At 43.7% G+C, this 13,666-nt stretch overlaps 1 protein-coding gene across 3 annotated transcripts; it reads right to left on the bottom strand.

The window, feature by feature from the left end:
* Positions 1 to 2,459: 2,459 nt before the first annotated feature.
* Positions 2,460 to 13,666, bottom strand: siglec15l (sialic acid binding Ig-like lectin 15, like). 3 transcript variants are annotated; one of them, XM_084051990.1, is made up of 9 exons: positions 13,588 to 13,666; positions 12,841 to 13,212; positions 12,292 to 12,654; positions 12,141 to 12,162; positions 12,023 to 12,063; positions 11,639 to 11,680; positions 11,419 to 11,517; positions 2,714 to 2,761; positions 2,460 to 2,512 (listed from the first exon to the last, which is right to left on the bottom strand). In XM_084051990.1, the coding sequence occupies exons 1-9, from the start codon at positions 13,634 to 13,636 to the stop codon at positions 2,478 to 2,480; spliced, it is 1,071 nt and encodes a 356-aa protein (XP_083908116.1). In that variant the 5' UTR covers positions 13,637 to 13,666; the 3' UTR covers positions 2,460 to 2,477. The 3 variants fall into 3 exon arrangements, with proteins under 3 accessions (XP_083908116.1, XP_083908117.1, XP_083908118.1); XM_084051991.1 differs by lacking the exon at positions 11,639 to 11,680; XM_084051992.1 differs by lacking the exons at positions 11,639 to 11,680; positions 12,023 to 12,063; positions 12,141 to 12,162.

The following is a 13,666-nucleotide window of genomic DNA, read 5'->3' as shown; positions in this document are numbered from 1 at the left end:
TACAGCTCAAATGACATGGTTGTGAGATAGATATTAAGGTTTATAACAAGGTAAACAGAGCTAAACAGCCGCTGCTTCATTCCCGCCCAGAATGTGTCATGTTTTACTTGATGTGCTCGAGCTGTGCAAGCCAGGTGTCCCATAGCCCGCATGCACGGTCTTATTGTGTCCCATAGCCCGGATGGAATCGCGCTATCGCGGTGTGAATGGCTGATATATTATAACTGAGAGTGATTGAACACTAATGTTGTTGAGCTGTAAATAAATATATTCACGTCATATTATAACACTGTAAAAAGGAATGTGTCATATCTCTAATGTGAGAAGTAGTTGTTTAATACATTGATGTATTCCCCATAATTATATTAGCCTACTAGTTGGCGTAGGCTAACTATAGGCTACATTTACTCGAGTAGCCTACTGGCTGCTTAAGTCAAGTAGGGCTATAGCCTAGTTTTGAGGTAGGCTAAGGCTACTATTTGCCTATACTTCATACTTCTACTCCACTACATCTCAGAGGCAAATTAGTAGCCTTATTTTATTTCTTTATTTTGTTTATTTACTTCACTACAATTATTTGAAAACTTTACCTAGGCTATAATATCCTTACTCTGGTTGTTGATTTGGAATCCATTCAGTGCACCAGCTATTTCTAGGCACCATTTAAAAAAAAAAGTATTTATTTTGTTTATTTATTTTATAAATGAGGGGCCAAAAAGCCTACATAATATTTTTTAAATTACATTTAAGGCCCAATACTTATATAATTTCTACAAATTGCTGCAAACCCTGTGATATCCAGTCATTTCGGGGATATTTTGAGGGGTAGGCTACGTCTATGTCTGATAATGATGTGCCGTGCATGTTCAGATATCCAACCATTTCCCATAGGCTACATTTATTCTTAATTTATTTTACATTTAGGAAAAACAGCAAATTTAACATTGAGGTGCACAGAAATGCCTGGTGCGCTGCACACCTGTACAGTATATCTGTTGATTTCATTCACCGTGCATGCATGCTTTTATTTATATAAAAAAAAAAAGAATCTGCTTGCTTTAATCATTAGGTGTTATTATCGCTGTTGGCTGTTCGGTTTCAAAACCAGTCAGGAACAAACACAGTCCATCATCATCATCATCGTCATCGTGATAAAACACCACATTGGTCCATAGCGTTAGATGGAGTTTCTCCTTAACTCCTTCTAACGCTTCTAACGCTATGGACCAGAGCTAACAGTAGCCTAGGCTACCGTGATCCTGTACGCCCGTCCATTGTTCTATCCTCCTCCTCCTCATCCTTTCATTTGGCACATTGCTTCAGCGCGTTCTGTAATGAATATACACATAAACAGCGAAACAAACGAAGAGGATCAAACTTGGACTTTTAATAGCTAAGAAAAGAAAAAGAGAATAGAACCAAAAGCGGCTCATTATTCCAGAGTGCGCGCACCATGCGCACACGCGCTGACCTGACGAGACGCGTGGAGAAGGACGCTGACTGCACCTGCATCGCCATAGTAGGCAAACAACGCCCCTCCCTGGCAGCCCATCATTACCGCAACATTGACAACAAGGTAGCCTAGTCTCTAATTTCTCTACCACTGCATGACAAATTAAATTGATACAAATTGATTCATTGTCTTTTGTAACCGTGGTTCTCAACCTTTTCAGGCCGTGACCCCCCAAAATAATCATATTTGAACTGGGGACCCCCACCCTCACAAGCACTTGGAATGTAGGAGTTGAGGCATTACATTTTCGCTTCCACAGATAAACATTGTGACTGTGAAAATAGCAGATCTACAAGCTTGTAGGTTGGCTATTTTAAATTGTTTTTCCTCTTTCTTATATTATTTGTCAATTTGGCCAATGTTTGACCAGTTTTTATTGTATAGTTTGTTGATCACTTTTGATGCATGCAGTAATGGTATTATTTCTTCCCACTTCACAAAATACAATTAACTGGTCTTTGGATCTGAGGGAGTAGGACAGCCTATTGCTCCCATCACTATAGAGTCAGCACAAAATACATTACATCATAATTGAATTACATTGTATTACACAAAGTAAGCTATAAGAGCATTTTAGACTATATAGATACTACTATATAGACATCAGATTTAACAGAATAGTCATTCTTTGTGTTCTCCTAATCAATCTCCAAATAAAGCATTTTATTGATCCTGCAGAGGCTAAATAAAATTCAAGTACCGGTAATTACATCAGCCAATAAAGGTATGAGGGTGCACATTGCACAGGTTCATAAAAGAGATTTTAAAGCATCATATGCAGTCAATTATCTAAATCAGTAATGTTTGTGCACAATTCCATAAGAACAGGTCTTATGAACAAACAGTACATATAGGTTTGAGTCAGTAAAGAAAAAGTCTTTAAAAAAAAGAGTCTGTTAAAGTTTGTTTAATTAGATCCAGAATAATTGGTAATACTACAGCATTATTACAGATTAATATGGAGTTATTGTGGGATGTTCAGAGGGGAATAGATGACACCTGAAATGACAAAATAGTGAAAGTCATTAATAATCCCGAATGTGAAATATTCTAAATAGGTATTCTCTCATTTCATGATTTGAAACCACACCTATAGTAGTACCCTGTTGTGGCAAAAAAAGATTGTTGCAGTGCTATTACGCTGAACTTTAATATATTATGGATATGGGATGGTTGCAGGATCAAACCATATTGACTCACATGACTCATCACTGCCTTGTGTTGAGAATGGAAACCCTGTCTGGAGAGCTTTTTAAAAAAAACAGTGAGATGTTTTATAATCTTACAATAAATGCATGGAATCTCTGTACATACGTCTGTAGTTTATGAATGGGCATAAAAGGGACACAGACAGACAGACAGACAGACAGACAGACAGACAGGTATACTTGACCCATATATTATATATACTGATGATATCAGGGATCTCTGTATATGAGCATAAAAGGGACACAGGCAGACAGAAAAGGGACACAGGTAGACAGACAGATACAACTGGGTGGTGCATATGTGACAAGGGTGAAATGAGGGGTTCTTAAAACTTTTGTAATTTGTTTTTATTGGTGCTTAATGTGTATAATTGCCTCATTTAACCCCACCATCTTATTATTTTTGTACCAATTATTATTACGCACTGTATTGTTTATAATTGTTTTCCCCATGATCCACTGGTCACATGTATTGAGAGACATTGAGTGGCAGAGCGGCAGTCACGCGGTCACGCCCAAGGCCACGGTCATGGCCAATGTCCCCAGACAGACTGTCACCACGGACAAATGAAAGAAGAGGGAGGTGTGGTTTGGCAGGTACAAAAGCGGAGGCGGGACCGTTTGAAAGAGAGAACAGAGCACCCAAGTGACAGAGGCGTCAGTGAGGAGAAGGACAGCAGAGGGGAAGGTTGTGCCGAGACACGGAGTAGAGGAGTGCATAGATGAAGTAGACATACCAGCCACCTAGGAGTTTGGAAGCCGAGGTGTGCCTACATTCAAAGGAGAAACCAAGAGGAGAAAGCGATCGAACCGAAGGGGAGGAAGAGGCGAGTGAGACCAGACCATATGAGAGACGAGTGAGACCAGACCATATAAGGAGCGCTGAGACTGGAAAGTGGCGATAACGTTGCATACGCAACCAACTCAGCGCCAGGTGTAAAAACCTGGCTGGCGAGTGAGTATTCGAACAAGCAACGTTGAATCCCTGTATAACCACTGCCTGAGACAACGCAAATGTATCGTGTAAATGCACAGTGAACTGGTCTAGATCTCTATAATTGCAGGCGGAGAGAAAGAAGAGAGAAGACGAAGACGACTGGCCTCAAACCCTTTCCCATCTTACCCCCATATATGGACATGCAGCATTACCCCTGAACAAACCGTGTTGAGTATCTTGAAGCACTTTATTGGCACAGCACTTTACTTGAAAAGTATTTGTTGCACAGAAACCCCCCATGCTAAGGAACCCTTGTGATTAAGCCCCGCGTAATTTGCACAACTTTATAATTTATTTTATAGTTGTTGTGTAGATTAATTGTGTTTTGTATGTTTATATAGGTTTTATTAGTATAGTGTTTATTTGATTGTTTTTAAGGCACAGAAGCCAATGTATTAGGGACCCAATAAATATGACTTACCTTTTTTGATACACTGTATTCGTGTCCAGTTTCTTAAAGGGATATTCTCATGCCAGTGTTGTATTCTCAAAACCAAAAGTATTGAAACTTACCAGTTAACCTCGAACCTGTGAAAGCCTGAAGAAGAAGTTAAAGTGTATTCAAAGGGGACTTCCCTCTATAACAAAAGTGGCGTAGTCGACAAACAATTAGTTCAGATAGGACTCACAGTAATTACGCACCCAGCACTTTATTGTGCATTTATATTTTATTGTTGTGAGTTTTATTCTGGATTATTTATTAAAGGAGAAGAGTGCAATAGTACAAACGAATTGCAAGTCAAATGTGATACAATTTCGGCCCTGTTCACATATTTGGCGTTGGCGGCAGGACTGGTTGAGAACAAACACATGAGAATACCCTTAAGAGAAACTGTACTGTTTTGTTGTTTTTGTTGCTTTTTGTTTTTTGCTTTACGGATTCAGAATGATGATGATGGCGGTGTATCCCGGTGCCCCATGGTTACCCACCTTTGGTGGAACAGAAGGCGAGAGTAAATATAGGGAATGGAAAGACCAGATTAGAGGATTATTAAGTACCCAGGAACTACCAGAAATCAGGAAAGTTGCTATTATAATTAAAACGCTAACCAACGAAGCTAAACGGCAGATTAGTGTGGTTGAGGAGGGCGAACGCGACACAGTGGCAAAAGTTTTTAAATACTTAGATGCTGTATATAAAGAAACTGTCTCTGTCGCAGAAATGCGCTCACTATTCTATCGGTGCGCACAGCGCGCAGGAGAGAATGTACAAACTTACACCCTGAGACTTAGAGAGCTGTTTTGTGGGCTGCGGCAGCACGACCCAAGCACCGCTCCCTCCGAAGCCATTCTTCGTGATCAGTTTGTTATGGGTTTAGCTGAGGGCCCCCTGGGCCAAGCCTTAAAAATATATGCTCGACGACACCCAGATGAAGATTTTGCTGCTTTACGCGAAGAAGCCTACCTGTTAGCTGCTGAACATGGAACTACTGAAATAACGTGCCACGCTGTTAATCCTATTTCTGTCCCCTACCCTTCTCAGGACCCTGCTTGGAGAGAAAAATTAAAACAGGAAATCATGGACGACGTAAAAACTCAAATGCAAGGATTCACGCAGGAACTCATGAAAGAAATCAGACCGCTCCTCCGCACTGGCACCAATGACGCACGAGCGCGCACTCCACCGCCACCTGAGCGACGGTATACGGCCTCTCAGCGCTACGAATGGGATGAAGGAGGTAGGCCGATATGTAGCCAGTGTAGACAGGCGGGTCATATAGCGAGATTCTGTAGATCCGACCGAAGTCAGTTAAACTAGTACGCCCTGTCGCCGAGGTCCGGGGGGCAGAGGTGCAACGTTCACAAAAAAAGTTAAGGGCCAATGAAGTGTTTGTGGGGGAATGTCCGACAATTGGGATAACAATGGGGGGAGTCCAAATGAGGGGTTTATTAGATACGGGGTCTCAAGTCACATTGATGCAGCAGAGTTTGTTTAACGAAAAGTTCTCGCAAGATAAAATGGAAAATGGGCCTCTGGTGTTTAGCCTACGGGCAGCAAACGGCCTTGATCTACCCTATTCTGGCTATGCCATATTCGATTTAGAATTAGAAGGACTGAAAATACCGGGAAGAGGAATCGTAATTGTAAAAGATGAACATTGTATTGAGCCGCTGATCATTGGGATGAACGTAGTCCACGCAGTGTGGCATGCATTATTTAAACTCTCTGGGAGGTCTGTGTTTCCATGCCAACAGGAGAGGACACCATGGAAAAAAGCATTCGCCGCCTGTAGGAGAGTGGAGGCAGTGACCCACGAAGACGGAGCATTGGGCTATGTGTGGCCTGTCGGCCGACGGAGAATCCGAGTCCCCGCCCGCAGTGAGTTAGTAGTATGGGGCCGTGCCTGGAAAGGTCCAAATGGAGCCGAATACGAGGCCCTGATGGAGGCCATGCCGGAAGGAACTGATCTGGGAGTGGCCCGAGCGTTGGTCACCGTGCGTAATGGCCGAGTCCCCGTGCGCATCTGCAACCCCCACGCGTATAGCGTGACCGTGGGCAGACATCAAAAGTTAGGGAAGCTATATCCAGTGGAGGAGGCCGACGTCCGTGGACGACGAGACCTGAACCTGTCCCTAGGAACCGACGGAGCCGTGGAAGTGTCCCTGGTGAGCATCGAAGACGAGGGACCCGTGAAGACCTTACCTGAGGAGATGGAGGCGTTGACCCGGCGAGATGACCTACCTGACCAGCAGAGAGAAGAGCTGCATGCGATGATGTGTAAATGGAAGAAGGTGTTTGCAGTCCATAATGAAGATTTTGGGCAGACGGACGTGGTGCAACACCAAATACCAACTGGAGACGCGGCACCCATCCGCGAGAGGCACCGACCGCTGCCGCCCTCCATGTATAGAGAAATGAAGACCTTATTGAGTGACATGCTGGACAAGGGAGTGATAAAAGAGAGTTGCAGTCCCTGGGCAGCGCCCATTGTCCTGGTGAAGAAGAAAGATGGCAGCTGGCGTTTCTGTGTCGACTACCGTAAACTGAATGCCGTGACGCACAAAGATGCCTTCCCTTTACCTCGGATTGAAGAGACTTTAACAAGCCTGACCAAGGCTCAGTGGTTCTCCACACTCGACCTGGCCAGCGGTTATTGGCAGGTGGGTATGGACCCTCGGGATCGAGAAAAGACAGCGTTTACCACCCCTTTAGGACTGTTCGAGTTCCAACGTATGCCGTTCGGTTTATGTAACGCCCCCGCGACCTTCCAAAGATTAATGCAGCGATGCTTGAGTGGCCAGGTGACAGAGTCATTATTAGTGTACCTCGATGACATTATTGTATATTCACCTGACTTTTCCTCTCACATGCAGCACCTTGACCAGGTTTTCGAGCGGCTGTGGAGACACGGATTGAAACTGCGCCTCGATAAATGCAAGCTTCTCCAACCGGAGGTAAAGTTCTTGGGCCACGTTGTAGACAAAGAGGGAGTGCGCCCGGACCCTGAAAAGTTGGCTGCGGTAAGAGACTGGACCCCACCCTCGACTGTCCGCGAGGTCCGCGCTTTTCTAGGTCTGGCTGGTTATTATCGCCGCTTCGTGTCCTCATTTGCTGCCATAGCTAGGCCGTTAAATAGTTTGTTGATCGGAGTCCCGAATGATGTGAAGTCCCATCAGTGTAAAATAGAGTGGTCCCCTGAATGCCAAAACTCGTTTGATGCTCTTAAAACTGCCCTTACGCAGGCTCCAATACTGGCTTATGCAGATTATGACCGACCGTTTGTAGTGTATACTGATGCGAGTGGCCGCGGGCTCGGCGCCGTTCTGGCACAGGTCCAAGATGGCCAGGAGCGAGTAATCGCCTACGCCAGCCGAAGTCTACACCCTACCGAACAAAATGATGCAAATTATAGCTCCTTTAAATTAGAACTCTTGGCACTTAAATGGGCAGTGACCGAAAAATTTAAAGATTACTTAACTGGCGCTCATTTTACGATTTATACAGATAACAATCCTGTTGCGCATCTTCAAACAGCTCGACTAGGCGCGGTGGAACAGCGCTGGGCAGCCCAGCTAGCATCATTCACCTATGATATAAAGTACCGACCTGGAAAAAGCAATGCGAACGCAGATGCCCTGTCTAGGTTCCCTGTTCAACCTGTAGGAGTGGCCGTAGTGGAGTTGGCACCGGTGGAGAGAGAGGACGGGTGGGCTGGAGCTGAGTGGCGGGGAACACAGGATCGAGATCCGGACATCCAGATGGTGAAGAGTTGCGTAGAGCGGAGGAAACTGCCTACCCTTATGGAGAAGAGGAGTTGGTCACGGGAAGCCAGGCAAATGTTACGACAGTGGGACCGGTTGCGCATCAGAGACAATGTGTTGTATAGGCAAGTGATTGATCAGCATACACAAGAATGTTACTTACAGCTTGTTTGTCCAGGGGCGCGACGAGAGGAGGTGTGGAAAGGACTCCATGAGGCCTCGGCACACGCCGGAGTGGACCGGACTTTGGCGCAGCTTCGGCGCCGGTTCTACTGGCCGGGCATGGAGGGGGCGGTGCGACAGTTCCAGCGAGGTTGTGTTGCCTGCAGCCTACTGAAAGACAGGATAGAGCCCAGGGCCCCCTTACAGCCATTCGAAGTATCGTATCCTATGGAGGTAGTGGCTATTGATTTTCTCACATTAGGTAGGCCGAATGACGCATGGCAGAATATTCTTGTAGCAACCGATTTATTCACCAGGTACAGTTGGGCTATTCCAACGCGTGACCAAACTGCGCCCACGACTGTCCGTGCGCTTTGGACACATATTATTCAGCCATTCGGTTGCCCGGCTCGTTTCCATTCGGACCGAGGCCCGAATTTTGAATCCGAATTAATGCAGCAATTGTGTCATACATACGGTATTACTAAGAGTCGCACCACCCCTTACCACCCAGCTGGTAATGGGGGGGTGGAGAGGTTTAATCAAACACTGTTAAACATGTTGCGCTCTCTAGATACTGATCGCCAAGGCAGATGGAATGAACACTTACCTGAGTTAGTACACGCTTATAACAATACTGAACATGGTGCGACAGGTTATGCGCCTGCGTACTTAATGTTTGGTCGCCACCTGAGGCGTCCGGTAGATGTAGCATTAGGAGTACCGTTGTCACGAAATCGAATGGGAGTGGGAGATTGGGTGCAAGATCACCAGAAACGAATGGCCACAGCGTATAGGACAGCCGAGAAAAAAATGGTGCATATAGCAGGACAGCGTAAACAGGTCTATGACCGCCGAGCCGGTATGCCACCATTGTTACCTGGAGAGAGGGTGTGGGTACGAAACCGGAACCGACAGGGACAAGGTAAACTGGGCCCATGGTGGGACCCAGAACCTTTTGTGGTATTGGAGAGGGTGGGGGATGCGGGCCTAGTATACAGGATCCGACCTGAAAAAGGAGGGCGAGATAGAACGATCCATAGGAATGCATTAAAAGTGTGTATAGCCCCCAGGTCACCGATGGAGAGCCCCGAACCTGCCCCAGTAGCCGAACCGGTGGGACCAATATGGCCGCCTTATGTAGGGTTTTTCCCCGGTCCTAGGGAACCTGAAGGTCCGCGGCGCTCTGGAAGAGCGAACCAAGGACAGCCACCTGAGAGGTACGGGCATGACGTTTAGAACCAGTTGCCAGGGACTGCCAACGAAAAAGTAGGGGGGAATGTGACAAGGGTGAAATGAGGGGTTCTTAAAACTTTTGTAATTTGTTTTTATTGGTGCTTAATGTGTATAATTGCCTCATTTAACCCCACCATCTTATTATTTTTGTACCAATTATTATTACGCACTGTATTGTTTATAATTGTTTTCCCCATGATCCACTGGTCACATGTATTGAGAGACATTGAGTGGCAGAGCGGCAGTCACGCGGTCACGCCCAAGGCCACGGTCATGGCCAATGTCCCCAGACAGACTGTCACCACGGACAAATGAAAGAAGAGGGAGGTGTGGTTTGGCAGGTACAAAAGCGGAGGCGGGACCGTTTGAAAGAGAGAACAGAGCACCCAAGTGACAGAGGCGTCAGTGAGGAGAAGGACAGCAGAGGGGAAGGTTGTGCCGAGACACGGAGTAGAGGAGTGCATAGATGAAGTAGACATACCAGCCACCTAGGAGTTTGGAAGCCGAGGTGTGCCTACATTCAAAGGAGAAACCAAGAGGAGAAAGCGATCGAACCGAAGGGGAGGAAGAGGCGAGTGAGACCAGACCATATGAGAGACGAGTGAGACCAGACCATATAAGGAGCGCTGAGACTGGAAAGTGGCGATAACGTTGCATACGCAACCAACTCAGCGCCAGGTGTAAAAACCTGGCTGGCGAGTGAGTATTCGAACAAGCAACGTTGAATCCCTGTATAACCACTGCCTGAGACAACGCAAATGTATCGTGTAAATGCACAGTGAACTGGTCTAGATCTCTATAATTGCAGGCGGAGAGAAAGAAGAGAGAAGACGAAGACGACTGGCCTCAAACCCTTTCCCATCTTACCCCCATATATGGACATGCAGCATTACCCCTGAACAAACCGTGTTGAGTATCTTGAAGCACTTTATTGGCACAGCACTTTACTTGAAAAGTATTTGTTGCACAGAAACCCCCCATGCTAAGGAACCCTTGTGATTAAGCCCCGCGTAATTTGCACAACTTTATAATTTATTTTATAGTTGTTGTGTAGATTAATTGTGTTTTGTATGTTTATATAGGTTTTATTAGTATAGTGTTTATTTGATTGTTTTTAAGGCACAGAAGCCAATGTATTAGGGACCCAATAAATATGACTTACCTTTTTTGATACACTGTATTCGTGTCCAGTTTCTTAAAGGGATATTCTCATGCCAGTGTTGTATTCTCAAAACCAAAAGTATTGAAACTTACCAGTTAACCTCGAACCTGTGAAAGCCTGAAGAAGAAGTTAAAGTGTATTCAAAGGGGACTTCCCTCTATAACAAAAGTGGCGTAGTCGACAAACAATTAGTTCAGATAGGACTCACAGTAATTACGCACCCAGCACTTTATTGTGCATTTATATTTTATTGTTGTGAGTTTTATTCTGGATTATTTATTAAAGGAGAAGAGTGCAATAGTACAAACGAATTGCAAGTCAAATGTGATACAATTTCGGCCCTGTTCACACATACATTTCTAACTTGCATTGTTTCCAAGTAGGCTGGTGCCCAACGGGAACTGGTCTAATAAAATCAATGCTTGTTCTATCACACTGAAATGTGTTAATGTGTTTTGGGAAATTGGAATAATAAGACATTTGGGAGCTTGTACTGTTTGCATTGTAAAAGAATAGTGATTTTCTTAATAGGACTCACTAACCTGTGGCGATTTATCATAATATTACAACAAAGACCACATGAGATGCAAAGCTAGTAAGCTACCGAATAAAATCCTCAAAACTAATTTCTCCATTTGTAACTTATAGTGTGCAAATGAATGAAACCAAATGGACCCATAAGGGTCAGAGTTAACACTGAGAACTTTACTGTGTAGTATCAAATGGTTTATGTTTAAGTATCTGTGAAAACAGTAGGCTATTAAAGCACTGCTCTCACTCGTCTCAATATGTTGTTTAGTCACTTCACAAAGAAGAGAGCAGAGCAAATTAGTTGCAGACATTTCAGTGTGCTTTTTGAGTGCCTCCATGTTTAAATATCACAATAGGGGTAATAATAACACCAGTTTGTCCTAGCCTATAGAGTAAAATGACTCACATAGAGGAGAGGAGGGCAGGTTGATGGTTGAATAAACCAACTGAAGCTCTGTAGCGTCATCTCTTTGATTGTCAGAGCTGCTCAACTGGTGGCTGGTCGCTGGCATGATTACAGATAACAAAATGTTATTTCTAAATAACATGAACGATGTAAGCAAAACAGTTTGGCGTAGATACATTACACAATAATAACTTTGAATCATATAGGTTCAGTGACTTACCCATTTCTGCATTATCATAAATGGGAGAATTGTTAGATTGGGCTGTTAAAATATGAAATATAAAATGTAATAAAAGCATGCATGGCATTTAAACATTTATAGAATGTTAAGAGCAAAGTAACAGCGTTAATTTTAGGGCATTTTCAACCACACTCACTGACCAGTTGGAGAAGTAAACTATTTTCACATGTGGTATCTCCATATCAAGATGTCCTTGTGCCATGACAGTTTAAAAATTATATTTTTTGTCTGTAAGTTATTTATTTATTCATTATGTTTAGTCAAATGTATCTTCCTCTTTAATCACTCTTTTAACTCTTTGTATTTATAAAACTAAATGAATATGGCCTGTTTCTTTGTAAGACAACATAAACATCAACAAACCTGTGTCATGTTCAGTGTTGGACTCAGGTCGCCTTTGACAGCTGAGGAAAGAAAAAAACTATGAAGTGTTGGAAAAGTGTTTGACACTGACAATTGATATACTATTAAAAAATCTCACCTGCTATTGGAATATTTTAAACCTTTTAGGAGAAGAGAGTTTTTCAATTGGCTTGATGTCATCAGATAGATCAGTGCATGATTTCATTAATGTCAGTACCCCCACGTTTACATTATTGTGCCATGCAAAACAGTATAATGTAGCCGCCTACCTCTTTTTCTCAGATAGAAAATCACCACACCAAAGAACAGCAGCAGTATTAAAGAACTCCCACACACAATGAGGCTTACTCTCAGTGTACTACTGCTAGGGAACTGTCTCTCTACACTCCCCAGCTGGTTCTCTGCCTTGCAGGTGTACACATCGCCCACCAGGTAGGGGACGGAGCTACTCAGCCTATAGGGCCCATGTTGTTTAGGCTGGACATTGTGATGTACTGCCCCCTTGGAGGAGGTGAACCACGTGATGTTTGGCGGAGGATTTCCCTCAGCGTCACAGTTAAGGTGGTGCTCTGTGGTGCCATCTGGACTGGGGGGTGTTTCGACCTGGGAGAGACTCAGGATTTGAACCTTTGCTGGGGGTGAGATGAAATGCTCAAAATAACACATTATTATCCCCTTCTAGTATTACAGAGTCATTCTTCAACAACATCCTTTTTATCTTCCCTTTATGGCTTAAAATTCAATTAATAATGGTGTGGAGGGGATATTTGTGCACAGACAGTGTAGGCTAGGGATGAGTGCCCCAATACAAAACTCACCTGTGACATAGATCTGTGTTTTCTTTTCAAAACTGTCTTTCTTCTGTTCCAGCTCTACACGGCAGATGTATGTTCCATTGTCCCTCAGCTCCAGCTGGTTGATCAGTAAGGAGATCTGTCCTTGTCTAGGGTCTCCATCCAGTGAATAATGCAGGTTGGTCCCAGACACACAGTCTGTAACTCCTTCCTGCGTGTTATTTTGCACTTTACATTGAAAGAACAGATCGCTGTTCTTTAACCATTTAACTGTGATCATCCCAGAGTATTCTACTTGTTTGGGGTGAGTGAAGGAACAGGGCAGGACTGCTTTACTCCCCCTGCTGCCGTTAACCACAGGTGTAACTGCCATGGTCCAGTCTGTGGCCTGTGATCCTGAAAGGATAGAGGTAGGATAGTGTCATCAATGATTATATTTCGTCATATGACCTTGTCACTTGACAAAAGAAGTAATTGAAAATATGTTGTTTATGTTGAGTTATATACAAAAAACACCAGTTTATATCTATGTCTGCAAAAAGATATATCTGTGAAGTTAATCATTCAGTGTCTATAAAATATTGAAGCAAATTCCGTATGCACAAGTGTTCATTTATCTCCTTTTTAGTACACAATTTGTTTTGTGCTATTAATCATAATGCGAGAGTTGGCCTCACTGTTTTAAATAAAACATTTGGAGCTATGTTAGATATGCAAAACAAACCGGGTAAAATACTCCAATAATGATAATAATAATAATAATGAACTTACCTCTAAAAATTATAATTGAGATAATAAGAAAATAGGACTGGGTGTGCATTTTCTTCAATTTAGCAGTAGAAACCAAAAG

Source organism: Gymnoscopelus microlampas, assembly GCF_963454915.1.
Source record: "Gymnoscopelus microlampas genome assembly, chromosome: 3".
Lineage (NCBI taxonomy): Eukaryota > Metazoa > Chordata > Actinopteri > Myctophiformes > Myctophidae > Gymnoscopelus > Gymnoscopelus microlampas.
This window is presented reverse-complemented; position numbering and strand designations above follow the sequence as displayed.

What these genes read in the sequence shown, in the direction of transcription:
- siglec15l (XM_084051990.1), bottom strand. Translation starts at nt 13,636, where the DNA reads ATGCACACCCAGTCCTATTTTCTTATTATCTCAATTATAATTTTTAGA. An exon ending in AACACAGATCTATGTCACAG is followed by an intron (nt 12,655 to 12,840) that starts GTGAGTTTTGTA and finishes TCTCACCCCCAG; the next exon opens with CAAAGGTTCAAATCCTGAGT. An exon ending in TTTCTATCTGAGAAAAAGAG is followed by an intron (nt 12,163 to 12,291) that starts GTAGGCGGCTAC and finishes TTCTCCTAAAAG; the next exon opens with GTTTAAAATATTCCAATAGC.